Source organism: Cetorhinus maximus, chromosome 5 (genome assembly GCF_964194155.1).
Source record: "Cetorhinus maximus chromosome 5, sCetMax3.hap1.1, whole genome shotgun sequence".
In the NCBI taxonomy this organism is placed as follows: Eukaryota; Metazoa; Chordata; class Chondrichthyes; order Lamniformes; family Cetorhinidae; genus Cetorhinus; species Cetorhinus maximus.
In genome coordinates this window covers 87,095,690-87,114,333 of record NC_135883.1, presented here as the reverse complement: position 1 = coordinate 87,114,333, position 18,644 = coordinate 87,095,690, and the positions used below count along the sequence as shown (strand labels likewise).

At 45.2% G+C, this 18,644-nt stretch overlaps 1 protein-coding gene across 1 annotated transcript in view; it reads right to left on the bottom strand.

Moving 5' to 3' along the window:
- Positions 1-18,644, bottom strand: part of trdn (triadin) — a 565,816-nt gene that overhangs the window by 192,450 nt on the left and 354,722 nt on the right. The window contains exon 21 of the mRNA XM_078542852.1: positions 894-932. Coding sequence (XP_078398978.1) covers positions 894-932 — 39 coding nt within the window. The remainder of the gene's footprint in view (positions 1-893; positions 933-18,644) is intronic.

The following is an 18,644-nucleotide window of genomic DNA, read 5'->3' as shown; positions in this document are numbered from 1 at the left end:
GGTAGAGAAAATATAATAACAACCTTAAAACTTGTACCTATACTCCTTTCAGAAGTATACTATACACGTGCTCCTCACAGAGTTAAACTACACATGTATTCCTTACAGATGTATGCCAGCACATATTCATGTGTAAAATTTAAATTAAATAGCATTCACAGCTTCAACATTCACAGTTTGACACCATCCAGGACAAAGCAACTGCTTCATCAGCACCCATCCACCATTTTTAACATTCACGCCCTCTACCACTGGCACATCATGGCTGCAGTAAGTACCATCTACAAGATGCACTGCAGCAACTTTGCCAAGGCTTGTTTAACAGCACCCCACAAACCCGTGATCCCTATTATCTCGAAAGACAAGGACAAAACACGCACAAGAACACCACCACCTGCAATTCCTCAACAAGTCACAAACCATCTTGACTTGGAAATATATTATCGTGCCTTCATCATTCCTGTGTCAAAATCCTAACTGCACTGTGAATGTCCTTACACCACACAGGCTGCAATAATTTAGGAAGGTGGCTCACCACCACCTTCTCAAGGGCAATTAGGGATGGGCAATAAATGCTGGCCTTGTCAGTGATGCTCATATCCCATGAACACGAAAAATATTAACATATCAAATGTACAGGTTCTCTAAAACAAAAATAAAAATACCTGGAAAAACTCAGCAGGTCTGGCAGCATCTGCGGAGAGGAACACAGATAACGTTTTGAGTCCGTATGACTCCTCAACAGAATGTTGAAGAGTCATACGGACTCAAAACATTATCTGTGTTCCTCTCCGCAGATGCTGTCAGACCTGCTGAGTTTTTCCAGGTATTTTTATTTTTGTTTTGGATTTCCAGCATCTGCAGTTTTTTGCTTTTATCTACAGGTTCTCTACCTTTTTCAGCAGCAGCAGGTTTTCGTATCTTTACTTTTTCTATAAAATGAAAATAACATTTTAGATTTTTTCACTCTTGATGAACATCAATACAATTTGTAAAAAGTATAGCCTTTATGAGAACAGCAAAAACAAATAGCCTGGTTTATAGGCATACAATATTAGAACATTCAGCACAAGGTGCTGCAGCATGTAATGCCAGCACAGCCTGGAATTTTTGCAGGAGTCATTCCAATTTTCTGCTGCAACTTCAAAAGGAGTGGTGTTATCAAGTGTTTGTGACATTTCTCTGAGGCTTCTGTCAATACTCCGACAAAGTTACAGAGGGAGATCAGGGAACACCATCATCAGCACTGAATTGAATGGGGAAACAGGCTTGAATGACTAAATGGCCTAGCCTGTTCCTATGTTCCTAACACCTGCAGAAATTTTACCCCCAGTTTTTAACAAAAATAAAGTTTCATTTTTTGATGATACATCTAGTCAAATTTTCGAAGAGCTTTTACAAAGAAAATGTTTCTAATTTTGTCTTTTCTGGTCCAGAAGGTATATAGTCATGTTATGGTACAGATCAGTAGGTATTAGTTCCCTCAATATTTTCATTAAATAGCCATTCTTCACGAGTGAGCCTAGACGGTGACTATCAACCAGCTGTTTGACGATGTGTAGCATCACATTGTAGAGCAATTGTGTTCTTGCGCAATTGCCACATATGCACTTTGCAACAAGAAAGTCAAGAGCAGGAATCATAGTTCATTGCCTCATTATTTCCGGGGTACTGAGTCCAAGGGCTAATTTTCACCTTTAACAGTCCTGCTACAAAGCTTTGTGAATGATCGAGGATCTTGTCACATGCTGCCTTGAATTTCTGTCCATTTATTTTGATGGGAAGAAAACTGAGGAGTAGGGTAAGACGGAAGGCACCCAAATTCCCAACATGCACTTTTGGCAAAGCTCTCTTTAGGGGTTGCTAAAGAAAACTTAAATGCAATGGTAAAGTCATACCAATTCTCCCAATTCTTGAGTTGTTTTCACAATAAATGCTTCAAAGCAATATTACTCAAAGGAACCTTAAAAGTGTCAAACATGCAAAAACCACTGTTGTTGTCTGACCTACTAATGTCCACCCAGCAGAGGTCAAAAGCCAACTCGCTGACATTTCCTCCTACCTGCCCTGGAGCAAGACCTCACCAGTGAACATCAAGCCATTGTACCCAGAGCTATCACTGACCTCATTTCCTCTGAGATTTTCACTCCACAGCCTCCAACCTTGTAGATCCCCATCGCTGAACAGCACACTTCTACCTCCCTCCCAAAGTCCATAAACAAGACTGCTCTGGTTGACCCATTATTTCAGCCTGTCCTGCCCCACTGAACTTATTTCTTCCTATCTCAACTCTAATTTTTCTCCCCTTGTCCAGTCTCTTCCTACCTACATCCATAGTTTTTCTGATACCTTACGTCACTTCAACAATTTCCAGTTTCCTGGCCCTAACCGTTTCCCTTTCACCATGGAGCCCAATCCCCGTGCACCTCCATCCCCTACCAGGATGATCTGTGACCTCTCTGCTTCTTCCATGAATGGAGGCCCAATGCAGACCATATTAAGCACTACCCTCTTCTGCCTGGCTGAACTTGTTTGCATATTGAACAAACTTCTCCTTCAACTCCAGTCACTTTCTCCAAATAGAAAGTGTTGCTATGGGTACTCACATGGGTCCTAGCTATGCCTGCCTTTTGGTGTGAGTTGTGGAACAATCCCTATTCCAGACCCACTCAGGCCTCTTCCCTCAACTCTTTTTCCAGTTCACTGATGATGGTTTTGGTGCCGCTTCCTGCTCTTATCATGAACTCGAAAATTTCACTGACTTCGTTTCCAATTTCCACCCTTCTCTCATCTTCACCTGGTCCATCTCTGACTCTTCCCTTCCTGGACTTCTGTGTCTCCATTTCTGGAGAGAGGCTATTAACCAATATTCAATATAAGCCCACAGACTCTCACAGCTACCTTGACTACACATCTCATACCCTGCTTCCTATAAGGATCCTATTATCCCAGTTTCTCCGTCTCCACATTTATTCGGATGATGCAAACTTCTAGACCAGCGCTTCTGACATGTCCTCCTTTTTTGGCAATGCAGGATTCAACCTGACATGGTTGACACAGCCCTCCATCATGTCTGATCTATTTCACACACTCCTATTCTCACCCCGTCCCTCCCAGAATCATCGTAGGGTTCCCCTGATCCTCACCTTCCACCCCACCAGCCTTCGTGATTAATGGATCATCCTCTGGCATTTCCACCACCTCCAGAATGATGCAATCACCAAACACATCTTCCTCTGTCCCCCTCTTTCAGCATTCCAAAGAGTCCATTCCCTCCATGACACCCTGGTCCAGTCCTCAGTCACCTACCTCACCCCCTCCCTTTCCTATGACATCTTTCCAAGCAATCATAGGAGATGTAACACCTGCCCTTTTATCTCAATCCTTCTCATCGTCAAAGGCCCCAAACATGCCTTCCAAGTGAAATAGCGATTTACTTGTGGTTCTTTTAATTTAGTATACTGTATTCACTGCCCCAATGTGGTCTCCTCTACATAGGGGAGAACAAACACAGGCTGGGTGACCCCTTTGTGGAATACCTCCGTTCAGTGCACAATTATGACCTGAGCTTCCTGTCGCTTGTCATTTTCATTCTCCACCTTGCTCCCACTCTGACCTTTTTGTCTTTGGCCTGCTATAGTGTTCCAATGAAGCTCAACGCAAGCTCGAGGAACAGTGCCTCATCTTTTGACACAGCACTCTACAGATTTCTGGACTCAACACTGAGTTCAGCAATTTTAGATCATAACCTCTACTTCCATCTTGTTCTATGTTTATTTTGCTGGTTCAGTCTTGTCTCATTTCTTTCTTTATTCCTTCCTGTTGCATTCTATGCAGCCATTCACACCTCATTGGATATACCTTTTGTTTATTTACTACACCTATTACCACTCTCTTGTTTTTGTACAATGAAACATTTTGTCATTTAATCTCTCTTTCCCTCCACCCTATCACAGACCTTCCCTTTTGTTCCTCCTGCCCCTACACCCTCCCTTCCACTGGCTCAAAACCTATTATACTTCTATCTTTCTTCAATACATGTAGAAGGTCATCAACCTGGACCGTTAACTCTGTTTCTCTCTCCACAGCTGCTGCCTGACCTGCTGAGTGTTTTTATTATGGGAAATGTGACCCTAGTACAGTAGGGTATAGTATAACTAACTATCTGTAATTCCTGGCTTATAATCATAGTCAATGGAAAACATTTCATGGTTGAAGAGATACTCAAAAAGCAATTTTGGTATAGATTCACTAATCCTGCATTCCCAGCAGGCAGCCATGTTCAAAAGGGAGGATGAGGCACAGAAAAAACTTCACCATCCATCACTGAGTCTGAGATCAGCCACACCCATTAGAATCAGTAGATTTACCCTTATACCAACAAGTCTTTGTTTACTGCCCAGCCAGAAGACATATAAATATATATATATATATTTATGTCAACCTGGCTACTTTATAAAATTATTATTTTCAGTTTTTTTAAATGGACAAAGCTTTGCCCTGACTAGCAACAAAATGAGCTATTCCATACCTGAATGCTGGAGATTGTGAGGCAAGCCTAGTAGGGCTTCACGTGAGTAGTCCCCTAAACGACGCCCCAATGGGTAATGCAGCAGAGCAGGCAGAACCGCTCGCTACAGAAACTTACCCTTCTGAGGGTATGGCACTCTGTGTGTCTGAGCCAGACAAACTCCCAGAGAGCTTCCAAAGTTTTGACCATTCAGGAACAGTGTCCACCTACCTGTCCCAAAATATGAGGAAGTCTGTGATACTTCTCTGGGACACAGGGGCCACCCAGTCCTGAATGCTGGAGGGAAACTTAAGCCTACCCCTGAGTCCTCCCTGAAGGCTAAAGCCCTGATCAGTGGAGTGGGAGGAGAATCTGTCTTTGCACCCCTCTATAAGGTCTACCTAGAGTGTGACCTTGTTTCAGACCCGAGTACAGTAGGAATTATCCCTAAGCTATTAGTAGCACGAATCGATTCCCTCCTTGGGAACGAGTTGGCCAAGACCAGGCAGCGGAAATCTGCAGAAGGGCAGAAAGCTGGAGGAGGTCCAGAGGCCCAAAAGGATGGGATAGCACCCATAGACATTGAGCGAGAGCTGCTCAAAGGAAGCAAGGCTGAAGCCAGGTCAGCAAAATTAAATGAGGTCCGGAGAAGGCCCCTATATATGTTTAGCAACAATGCAAAGACAAAACCTTTTTGCACCTATACTAAACTTATGGAACATAAAGCAGTGTAAAACCGCAAATTGACTCTGAGTACAAATGAGTGAGAGACCCTCCTACAGAAAAGTCTTACCTCCATTCACCAATATGAGGCTACATTTATACTGTAGGTAAAACCACCTGGTACTGATGTTACAATTGTAGTGCAAATGAACCCCAAGAAAGTGTGATTTCAAATTAAAGTTCTATTCAGTTTAGATGCTCACACTAATTTAAGGCAGCTTTACACTGATTAGACCTGGATCTTTCATGTTTACCATTTCTGCTTTTAGAAATCAAATCATCTCTCTAATATTTGAACAGTTTATGGGAAAAATATATCCAATATGTTTTTCCATTGATTGTTACTCTTCAGTTGAATTTTAGTGTCAACAACTTTTTCTCAGCAAATACAACCTTTGTAATAATAGAAACCAGGCAATGCCAAGTTTCGAGTCAAACCTTAATTAAGTAGTAAAATTCAAAATTGTTGGGTGAATAGAGGTTCCTGCTAAATGATATTTCCGAACCAAAGTAATCTAATGTCAACCCTGGCTTGATGTAAATATTCTTGAGTCAGGATATTTTTGAAAACAGCAAAAACATGAAAAAGAAATTTATTTACTTATAAACACAACCATCAGCTAAAATGAATAAGTTCAAACTCACAAGCTGGATAATGCAAATGTTAACGTTTCAAGTCCATATGACCCTTCTTCAGGCCTCTGAAGAAGGGTCATACAGACTCGAAACGTTAACTTTGTTTTTCCCTCTCCACAGATGCTGTCAGACCTGCTGAGTTTATCCAGCATTTTCTGTTTTTGTTTCAGATTTCCAGCATCTGCAGTGTATTGCTTTTATACTAAAATAATGGATGTTCTAACCATTCCTTTTTAATCGTCTCTGTTATGCAAATTTAAGAGGCAACTTAACCTGATCAACAGAGCCATGGTTCCATCTCTTCTTGAATTTTCATAAAATGCATGGCTCATAATATAATTGCTGAGATCAGAAGACATAGGTCTTGTATCCTTCAGAGCCAAAAAAAAAAATTCTTTCGAGTTATCAACAGTCACAGATTGCAACTCTTTCAAGTACAATCACAGGTCTTGGTTTCCGGGAGTGGGACATGAACCCACAACCCTCTGAGTCAAAGGCGAGGGTGCTATGAACTGAGCCACAGCTGACACCTCCAATCCTTCAGAGCCAAAGATGAACTCAACATTTGAGTTCACCTGAATTCTATTCAGCGCTCATTACTAGTTTATATATGAGCACAGAATGGGGAGTGAAAAGCATTCTTCTATTATACTGTTCTTCCATTCTTCACCTTAAATAACATGGAATATATCGAAAGCAGCAGAGCAGCCTATGCAGGTGGTAATGTTTCAGGCACTGCCTCGTCTGTGCGCAACGTTCCACCAGAGGGATCTTCTGCAACTCATGTCCGGCTCTTCGCCCTTGTTCCAGTGCCGGGCTCCCCTGTTCCAGAAAACCAATTCAGCAGCTCCTGGACCGTTGAATTGGTTTTCCAGAACAGGGGAGACTGGCGCCAGGACAAGGGCTCTGTGGAGATGTAATCAGCAGCACGGGGGTAGGAAAATCCAACACCAATGGTATCCTGCTCCTGAAAAAATGCTTAGAAATGGCCTTGTCATTACCAACACCTTGTTCCTTCAGAGACAAGTACAAGGCCTCATGGCAACACCCTCGCTCCAAGCACTGGCACCTGTTCAACTACGTCATTGTCCGAGTGAGGGATTGCAAGGACGTGCATATCACCCACACCATGACAGGAGCTGACAACTGCTGGACGGACCACCACCTACTTTGCTCTCTCATCAACATCAACGTAGCCTAAAAGCAATGATGGCAACATAAACAATGCTGCAGGAAAATCAACACAGAGGCACTCAAGGACCCTGATAAGAGAGACCTATTCAGCCATTGCCTCACTGCCAACCTGGTGACTCCCAGTGGCCCAGAGACACAGTGTGTTCATAGAGCCTGATCTGCCCTCAAGGCCTCCATCATCAGCACTTGTGAAGAGGCACTTGGTCACTCAACCAGGAAACACCAAGACCGGTTTGATGAGAATGATCAGGAGATCCAGAAGCTGATAAGCCGCAAGCACAAGGCATTTCTGAACCTGAAACAGAAACCCAGTTCGAGAGCAAGAAAGCAGCTCTATAGATGGCTGAAGACTGCGGTCCAGCAAAAAACCCGCGACCTGAAAAACAGATTGTGGGTGGAGAAAGTGCAGGAGATCCAACAGTTAGCCAACAACCATGATGTGTGAGGTTTCTTTAGCGCAGTCAAGACCACCTATGGCCCAAGCACTCAAGGCCCCACTGCACTGCTGGCCAAGAATGGAGAGGTGCTCATCAAGGACAGAGAAGCAGTCAGCGCCTACTGGAAGGAGTGCTTTGAAGATCTTCTTAACAGAGACTCTGTCTTCAACACGAGTGTCCTCAACTCCATCCTGCAGCATGCTACCTGCCACCATCTCAGCACAATCACCAACCCAGCACGAGGTAAAAAAGCCCATTCAATTGTCAAAGATCGACAAGGCATCAGGAGTAGATGGAATCCCCTTCAAAGCACTAAAGCATGGCGGAGAAACACACTTGGCGCGAATGTATGACCTCATCTCCATTGTCTAGAAGGAGGAGAGCATGCCAGGAGATCTCAGAGATGCTGTAATCGTGACCATCTTCAAGAAAGGTGATGAGTCCGACTGCGGTAACTATAGAGGAATATCCCTGCTGGCGATCATCACAGGAATCCTCAAGCACCTTCTCCCTGTGGCTGAAGAGCTCCTCCCAGAATCGCAATGTGGATTCCGCCCGCTAAGAGGCACAACGGACATGATGTTCACCATGCGGCAACTGCAACAGAAATGCAGGGAAAAGCACCAACCCTTGTACATGACTTTGTTTGACCTCACGAAAGCCTTCGACACTGTCAACCGCGAAGCATTATGAAGCATTCTCCTCCATTTCAGCTGCCCCCAAAAGTTTGTCACCATCCTTTGCCAGCTTCACAAAGACATGCAAGCCATGATCCTGACCAACTGATCCACCACAGACCCAATCCATGTTCAGACCGGGGTCAAGCAAGAATGTATCATCGCACTGAGGCTCTTCTCGATCTTCCTAGCCTCAATGCTCCATCTCACCCTCAGCAAGCTCCCCGCTGGAGTGAAGCTAAACTACAGAACAAGCAGGAACCTGTTCAACCTCCGCTGCCTGCAGGCCAGATCCAAGGTCATCCTATCCTCTGTCATTGAACTACAGTATGCAGACGATGCTTGCATCTGCGCGCTCGGAGGCCGAGCTCCAAGCCATCGTCAATGCCTTCACCGAGGTGTATGAGAGCAAGGGCCTTACACTAAACATCTGTAAGGCAATGGTCCTCTACCAAACTGTCCCCTCCACACCACACTGCCCCCTGGTTATCAAAATCCATGACGAGGCCTTGGACAACATGGACCACTTTCCATAACTTGGGAGCCTACTATCAACAAGGACAGACATCGATGATGAGGTTCAACACCACCTTCAGTGTGCCAGCACAACCTTCGGCCACTTGAGAAAGAGAGTGTTTGAGGAGCAGGACCTTAAACCCAGCACCAAGCTCATGGTCTACAGCGCAATAGTGATACCCAGCCTCCTATATAGCTCAGAGATGTGAACTATGTACAGCAGGCACCTCAAAACCCTGGAGAACTACCACCAACACTGCCTGCACAAGATCCTATCAACCCATTGGCAGGATAGGTGCATCAACGTCAGTGTTTCCACTCAAGCTAACATCCCCAGCATCAAAGCATTGACCACGCTCAATCAGCTTCACTGGGCAGGTCACATCGTCTGCATGCCTGACACGAGACTCAGAGCTTTGACATGGCAAGTGAGCCCCAGGAAGGCAGAGGAAACACTTCAAGGGCACCCGCAAATTCTCCTTGAAAAAGTGCAACATCCTCACCGACATCTGGGAATCCCTGGCCCAAACTGCCTGAAGAGAAGGGAAATCATCCGGGAAGGAGCTGAACACCTTGGGTCTCATCGCCAAGAGCTAGCTGAAGCTAAGGGTCGACAGCAAAAGGAGTGCGTGGCAGCCCGGGCACCCCGCCCACTCATTCCTCCTACCACCGTTTGCCCCACTTGTGACAGAGACTGTAAGTCATGCATTGGATTCTTCAGTCACCTGAGAACTTATTATTAGTGTGGAAGCAAGTCATCTTCGACCCCAAGGGACTGCCTAAGAGGAAGCCAAAGAAGAAAAGAATTCATAAATCACCAATGATCTTTGTTGTAAATAATATTAAAATGTAAATTTTATATTATGTTTGTTACCATTCCACAGTGTTTCCAATAAAGCTAATCAACTGCTCATGCCTTTTCTCGGCATCATGACATTTCAATTCAAAGTGCTCTGAGGCTGGCTTGCAATCTTAAAGATAAATCACTTCATGAACAAGTAGGTTGCAAACTTTCCTTTCATTTGTTTACAAATTCACAACCTGATGGCATGATTACTTTGCTTGTGTGTGATGTCACTGTATTGAAATTGATGCATGTTCTTCACACGTCTTCTCCCTCCGCACATGAAAACATGGGCTTGAATTTTACCTTTGCCGGGCGCACGATCGACGGGTCCAGGAGCGGCCAGGAAACTGACCGCTGACCGTGATCGGCCCCGACCAATTAACGGCCAGCCAACGTGAAACACACGCTGAAAAGAGCTCAGCGCTGCAGGGATGGAACGGGAAGAGGGTGGGCAATGATATCACCACAGGCATGGCTGAGCCCTGCGAGAGAACTCCCTGAAGACAGACATCTGCCTCAGGGAGCTGCAGACATTCAAATGATGAAATAAAGGTTTAAAAGCTGCAAAACATTGTCCGTGCATTACAATCAAGTGCCTGAAAATATAACTCATAAAAATGCTGCCCACAGAAATTTATTTTAATTTTATTTCGTAACGGAGATTTCATCTCGCCCTTGGATGAGGTTTGACGAAACATGTAAAGGCCGCCTGGCCGATTTGCCCTACCACCAACCACATGGTTGGACAGGCCACGAAAAATCAGAGACAGTTGCGCCCTTAATGGGCTTAATTGCCCTCATTCTTATTGGTCGGCGCGCTTCTGACTTTTGCATGCGCCTGCCAAGTGAAATATCATACGAGAGATCGATGATATCGGGGCGCTCCCCTGATGTCATCTTGCACGATTTTATGCCCGACCAAGTGGGGCGCATGCCCGCCTATGGGGCGTAAAATTCTGCTCCATGGTATGTCAATCAGTTTTTTCTTACTGGTGGTATCCTTTTAACATGTGGTCAAAAAATGCTCTATATTTTCTGTGCATTTCTGTTAGCAACTTTGGCTTCTTTCTGTTTGGCAACTGCAGATGCTGCGGGGGAGGTAGAAGCATAGTGGTATTATCAATGGACTGGTAATCCAGAGACCCAGGGTAATCCTCTGGGGGCCTGGGTTTGAATCCCACCGGGGCAGATGGTGGAATCTGAACTCAATAAAAATCTGGAATTAGAAGTCTAATGCTGACCATAAAACCATTGTCAATTGTAGTAAACACCCATCTGGTTCACTAATGCCCTTTAGGGAAGGAAATTTGCAGTCCTCACCTGGTCTGGCCTACATGTGACTCCAGATCCACAGTAATGTGCTTGGCTCTTAAATACCCTCTGAAATGGCCTAGCAAGCCTCTGAGTTATATCAAACTGCTAAACAGCCAATAAAAAGGAATGAAACCGGATGGACCACCCGGCATCGGCCTAGGCACCGAAAATGACAATGGCAAACCCAGCCCTGTCAACCCTGCAAAGTCCTCCTTACTAACATCGGAAGGCTTGTGCCAAAATTGGGAGAGCTGTCTCACAGACTAGTCAAGCAACAGCCTGGCATGGTCATCCTCATGGAATTATACCTTACAGATCATGCCATAGACACCACCATCACCATCGCAGGGCATGTCCTGTCCCACCGACAGGACAGACCCAGCAGAGGTGGCGGCACAGTGGTATACAGTCGGGAAGGAGTTGCCCTGGGAGTCCCCAACTTTGAATCCGGACCCAATGAAGTCTCATGGCATCAGGTCAGACATGGGCCAGGAAACCTCTGCTGATTACCACATACCGCCCCCTGTCAGCTGATGAATCAGTACTCCTCCATGTTGAACATCGCTTGGAGGAGGCACTGAGGTTGGCAAGGGCGCAGAATGTACTCTGGATGGGGGACTTCAATGTCCATCACCAAGAGTAGCTCAGTAGCACCACCACAGACGGAGCTGGTTGACTCCTAAAGGACGTAGCTGCTAGACTGGGTCTGCAGCAGGTGGTGAGGGAGCCAACAAGAGGCAAAAACATATTTGACCTCATCCTCACTGTTAGGAAATAGAGATAGTTTAAGTAAGTTATATTGGTATTTGTAGTTGTTCAGAATGATTTTTAGCATTAAAGTTTAAGTTTGATTTGTATTTCTGTATCTGTGTGTTAACAAAGGTCAAACTGAGTTTTAGGTTCACTTTAAAAGGGTTCTTGCATTTCTAATGAGGTTTCTTTGACTGTTGCAGCTAAGTTAAACAAACAATGGGAGAAAATTGGGCTGTTGCCTGGCAACAGGGGTCCAGAGAGATAGGTCCCTCCCACAGACACACATACACAGGAGAAACAGCAGTTTATTTTGGAAGTTGTTGTAGTTCAGTTGGTTTGAAGATAGCTGTCAAACAAAAGCCACCTAAAAGGGGCAGATAGCCAGCTTCAAGCTAAAATTGGTTGAAAGTAGCTTTTAGAGAGAGACTGGCACCTAGAAGGGACAGATAGCAAGTCCCGAGCTAAAGAAAAACCCTAACATTCAGCGGAGTGTAAGAAGGGAAAGTCCAAAGAAGATCTTCTGGTCAAAGGAAGAACAGGAACCTGGAAAAGGGCCTGCTAAGTGAAGTTAAGTGTGAAGGGCAGAGAAAAGCTCCAACTTTCAAGTTTAAGGTTCCAAACTGCAGAAAACAGTTTTTAAGCGAGAACAGCTTGCAAGAGGCAAGAAGGTCCAAAGAGACAACTGAAGGTCTGTAACTCTTTGCTATGGGCATGTGAAGCAGTGGTACTGTTGACTGCTGAGTTGGTGACAGAGAGTGCATGGAAGACAGTTTGAATGCATGTGGTGATCCAGGGGAGGGGAACATCAGAAGGAGAGTTTGAAACCGTGGAGGTGAACTCTTGCAGGAGGCATCTGAGAGAAAGCGTCAGTTTGGGAGAAGATTCCAAAGCAGGTTCTTGGAGTGTGGAGATTAGAAACCCTTGTGTGAAAGACAGGATGCAGTGAGACTGATTGGCTCACAGTGTGACAAGCATCTGGGGGGAGTTGAGGAGAGATGCACAGCATCTGGTTGACTTGGCATCTGTCACTTGGTTTCAGAGTGTGGTGTGTCTGACCACAGGGTGCTATTGGTTTACCATAAGACCATAAGATGTAGGTGCAGGATTAGGCCATTCGGCCCATCGGGTCTGCTCCACCATTCAATGAGATCATGGCTGATCTGATAATCCTCAATTCCACTTTCCTGCCTTTTACCAATAAGCCTTGATTCCCTCACTGATTAAAAATCTGTCCATCTCAGCCTTGAATATACTTAAAGACCCAGCCTCTACAGCCCTCTGCAGTAAAGAATTCCACAGATTCAAAATGGACACATGGACTGTGTACTTACTGTGAACATTAAGATATAAGATTGCTTTTGTAACTTGTTTTATCCTTACAAATCTGTATATATCTGTAAAGGTACAGTTGTGAGTGAATACGTATTATAAAATAGTTAATCTTTTCTTGTTGAATAAATGTTTTATTCTTTTGTTAAAAGTTTATCAGCTGACTCCTGTGACTCTGTTCAGTAGCTACTCTCCAGGTTTCTAAACAAACAAGTAATAGTTAGGATCTATCAAGCTGGGTTCCACCCTGGGATCAGGCTTGTCCAAGGGTAACTTCAGCTGGGGTCATAACACTCACCAACATGCCTCTCACAGATGCATCTGTCAATGACAGTATCGGTAGGAGTGATCACCTCACAGTCTTTGTGGAGATTAAGTCCCGCCTTCACATTGAGGATATCCTCCATCGTGTTGTACGGCACTACCACCGTGCTAAATGGGATAGATTTCAAATAGATCTAGCAAGTCAAGACTGGGCATCCATGAGGCACTGTAGACCATCAGCAGCAGCAGAATTATACTCAACCACAATCCGTAACCTCATGGCTCAGCTTATCCCCTGCTCTACCATTGCCACAAAGTGAGGGGGACAACCTTGGTTCAATAAAGAGTGCAGGAGGGCATGCCAGGAGCAGCACCAGGCATAACTAATAATGGGGTGTCAGCCTGGTGAAGCTACAACACAGGATTACTTGCCTGCCAAACACCATAAGCAGCAAGTGATAGAGATAAATTATTCCACAGTCAATGGATCAGATATAAGCTCTGCAGTCCTGCTACATACAGTCGAGAATGGTGGTGGACAATTAAACAACTCACTGGAGGAGGAGGGTCCACAAATACCCCCATCCTCAATGATGAGGGAGCCCAACACATCAATACAAGAGCTAAGGCTGAAGCATTCGCAACAATCTTCAGCCAGAAGTGCCGAGTGGAAGATCTATCTCGGCCTCCTCCAGAGGTCCCTAGAATCACTGATGTTCATCTTCAGCCAATTTTATTCACTCTACATGATATCAAGAAACGGTTGAAGGCACTGGTTACTGAAAAAGCTATAGGCATTGACAATATTCTGGCAAAAGTATTGAAGACTTGTGCTCTAGAACTTGTCACATCACCAACCAAGCTGTTCCAGTACAGCAACAACACTGGCATCTACCCGGCTATGTGGAAAATTGCCTAGCTACGTCCTGTACACAAAAAGCAGAACAAATCCAACCTGGCCAATTATTGCCCCATCAGTTTACTCTCGATTATCAGTAAAGTGACAAAAAGTGTCATGAGCAGTGCTATCAAGTGACGCTTGCTTAGCAACAGCCTGCTCACTGATGCTCAGTTTGGGTTCTGCCATGGTCACTCAGCTTCTGACCTCATTATAGCCTTGGTTCAAATATGGGCAAAAGAACTGAACTCAGAGGTAAGGTGAGAGTGACTGCCCTTGACATCAAGGCAGCATTTGATGTGGCATCAAGGAGCCCTAGCAAAACTGGAGTCAATGGAAATCAAGGGGAAAACTTTCTGCTGGTTGGAGTCATACCTAGTACAAAGTAAGATGGTTGTGTTGTTGGAGGTCAATAATCTCAGTTCCAGGATATCACTGCAGGAGTTCCTCAGGGTAGTGTCCTAGGCCTAACCATCTTCAGCTGCTTCATCAATGATCTTTTTATATTCATTCTCAGGATGTGGGCTTCGCTTGCTTGGCCAGGGTTTATTGCCCATCCCTAATTGCCCTTGAGAAGATGGTGGTGAGCTGCCTTCTTGAACCACTGCAGTCCATGTGGTGTAGGTATACCCACAGTGCTGTTAGGGAGGGAGTTTCAGGATTTTGACCCAGCAACAGAGAAGGAAGGGCAGTATATTTCCAAGTCAGGATGTTGAGTGGCTTGGAAGGGAACTTTCAGGTGGTTGTCTTCCCATCTATCTGCTGCCCTTGTCTTTCTAGATAGTACTGGTCTTGGGTTTGGAAGTTGCTTTCTAAGGAGCCTTGGTGAGTTTCTGCAGTGCACCTTGTAGATGGTACACACTGCTGCCACTGTGTGCCAGTGGTGGAGGGAGTGAACGTTTGGAAATGGGGTGCCAATCAAGCTGGCTGCTTTGTCCTGGACGTTGACCAGCTTCTTCAGCGTTGTTGGAGCTGCACTCATCAGGGATGTGGAGAGTATTCCATCACACTCCTGTCTCATGCCTTGTGGATTGTGGACAGCTTTGGGGAGTCAGGAGGCTAGTTACTTGGTGCAGATTTCCCGGGCTCTGAACTGCTCTTGAAGCCACAATATTTATATGGCTAGTCCAGTTCAGTTTCTGGTCAATGGTAATCCCTTGGGTGTTGATAGTTGGCGATTCAGCGATGGTAATGCCATTGAATGTCAAGAGTCGATGGTTAGATTCTCCCTTGCTGGAGATGGACATTGTCTGACACTCGTGTGGCGCGAATGTTACTTGCCACTTGTCAACCCAAGCCTGGATATTGTCCAGGTCTTGCTGCATTTGGACATGGACTGCTTCAGTGTCTGAGGAGTTGCCAATGGTGCTGAACATTGTGCAATCATCAGCGAACATTCCCAATTCTGACCTTAAGATGGAAGGAAGCTCATTGATGAAACAGCTGAAGATGGTTGGGCCTAAAGCACTACCCTGAGGAACTCCTGCAGTGATGTCCTGGAACTGAGATGATTGACCATCTTCCTTTGAGCTAGGTATGACTCCAACCAGTGGAGAGTTTTCCCCCTTATTCCCATTGACTCCAGTTTTGCTACAATCATAAGGTCAGAAGAGGGAAAATTCGCTGATGATCGCACGATATTCAGCACCATTCGCAACCCCTCAGATACTGAAGCAGTCCATGTCCAAAAGCACCAAATGCAGACAATATTCAGGCTTGGACTGACAAGTGACAAGTAACATCCATGCCACAAAAGTGCCAGGCAATGACCATCTCCAGCAAGAGAGAATCTAACCATCACCCCTTGACATTTAATCGCATTACCATCACTGAATCCCCCACTATCAATGTCCTGGGGTGTACAGTCTATTGTACCCTGGACGCGGGAGAAGCCAGCAATCGCCGCGAAGCCTCTGGCTCGCTGTGTCTAACTTGCTTGGTCCCAACGGAAATGGATGACGGTCAATGCACACCTGAACAGAGCGTCTGTGACCTGCTTGACACAAGTGTGGACAGCTGATTGGAAGACACTGCAAAGATCACCCACTGAGCCCTGGTAAGAGCCAGGGGCATAGAAGTTGAGGGCAGCTGTGACCTTCAGAGCCACTGGCATGGGGTGTCCACCCACACAGTTAGTGGAGATCTCAGGCCCAATCATCTGACAGATATAGTTGACTGTCTCCCCTGAGAGACGGAGCCTCCTTTGGCACTGCACCTCAGACATATTGAGGTGCTTCGCCACCTGTATACACTGGCAGCAGGATAGTGGCATCTTTTGCGGCCCCGTCCACCTTGGACTACCTCTTGGCCCTGAACCCCTTGTGCCTTCGCCTGTCCTCCCAAAGGTCACTCCCCTGGAGGCTGATTGTGCACTCCAGGCAACCTCCCCCTTCTAGCCCTCCCTTCCTCCTCAGAGGAGCTGCCTCCAGTGGACAGGTCAGCTCCCATACTCAGGCTAAGGGAAGGCTTCCTGAAACCTGCAGGCCCGGAAAAGATTCCTCACTGCAGAGTGCTGACCTGAAGGTTAAGAGTCCAGAAAAAGCAGCTGGGGTGCGTTCTAAAGTACTGCAGATCACAGACAAGTTTGAAAAACTTTCAACAATAAATATTTCACAGAGCAGATTCAAGACCCCACTGAGCCCTCTTACCCCGCCCGTGGATGAGGTTAATACAAATGTATCCTGGCCGCCTGCCCGTTGTGCCCGTGAACCGACCCGAAGATTGCACGAGCGCCGAAAAATTGGGGTCGATTGAGCACTAAAGGGCCTTAAGTGGCCCGTTAATTAATGCCGGGCAGGCATCGGAGTTCATTACGAACCCGCCCCGTGAAATATCGCGGTGGCGTCGGGACACTCGCCCGATGTCACCGCGCATCATTTTACACGCGGGCGTGTGGGGCGCGCCACCCCCACCCACCTCCCCCACCCCCCCCCCCCACCCGCACGTCAGACAGAAAATTCTGCCCATAGAAACTTTTACAGTCCATATTTATGTTTCTTGCTAGTTTACTCTCATATTCTATTTTCCCTTTCATAATGTTTTTTTTTGGTCCTCCTTTGCAGAATTCTAAAATGGTCCCAATCCTCAGGCTTACCATTTCTGGACAACTTTATACACCTCTTCCTTTGATCTAATACAATCCTTGATTTCTTTCGTTAGCCACGGTTGGAACACTTTCCTTGCTGGGTTTTTGTGCATTAAAGGATTAAATTTTTTTGGAAATGATGTATTAGTTCTTTAAATGTTAGCCATTGCCTGTCAACTATCATACCTTTTAAAGTAGTTTCCCAGTCCACCACAGCAATTTTCCCGTTATACCTCCATAGTTTTCTTTGTTTAAATTTATGACCCTAGTTTCTCATTGTACTATATCATTTTCAAACTTAATGTAACATTCTATCATATTATGGTCACTCTTACCTAAAGGCTCCTTTACAGCAAGATTATTAATTAGCCCTTTTTCATTAAACTAAATCTAAAACAACCTGTTCCCTAGCTGGTTCCTCAACATACTGCTCTAGAACACCACCTTGTATACATTCCAAGAATTTGTCCTCCACAACATTAGTACCAATAAGGTTCACCCAGTGTATATGTAGATTGAAATCTCCCATGATTACAGTGTTACCCTCGTTACACACACCTCTAATTTCATGATGTTTGCTGTAATTTACATTACAACTGCTGCTTGGTGGCCTGTAAACAACTCCCACCAATGTTTTCTGCCCCTTGCTGTTTCTTAGTTCCACCCAAACTGATTCTACATCTTGATCTTTCATCTCTCACTACAGTACTAATGCCTTCCTTAATTAACAGAGCTACCCTACCACCTTTGCCTAGCTGCCTATCCTTTCTGAATGTCACATACCCTTGGATATTGAGGTCTCAGCTTTGGTTTTAATGTAGCCACATCTCTGTAATGGTTATCAGGTCATACATATGAATTTCTATTTGAGCTGACAATTCATCTGTTTTATTGTGAATGCTGTGGGCATTCAGATACTGAGCCTTTAATTCAGTTTTTTAAAATATTTTTGTAAACTCTGGCCCTACCTGCTGGCATACAAACATACGTACAAACATACGGATTAGGAGCAGGAGTAGGCCACTCGGCCCCCTCGAGCCTGCTCCACCATTCAATAAGATCATGGCTGATCTGAATGTAACCTCAACCCCACATTCCTGCCTACCCCCAATAACCTTTCACCCGCTTGTTAATCAAGAATCTATCTAGCTCTGCCTTAAGAATGTTCAAAGACTCTGCTTCCACCGCCTTTTGGGATCGAGAATTCCAAAGACTCACAACCCTTTGAGAGAAAAAAATTCTCCTCATCATCTCTCTTAAATAAACAACCCCTTATTTTCAAACAGTGACCCCTAGTTCTAGATTCTCCCACAAGAGAAAACATCCTCTCCACATCTACTCTGTCAAGATCCCTCAGGATCTTAAAGGTTTCAATTAAGTCACCTCCTATTCTTCTAAATTCCAATGGATACAAGCCTAACCTGTCCAGCCTTTCCTCACACTCTTAACTTTGCAATCACT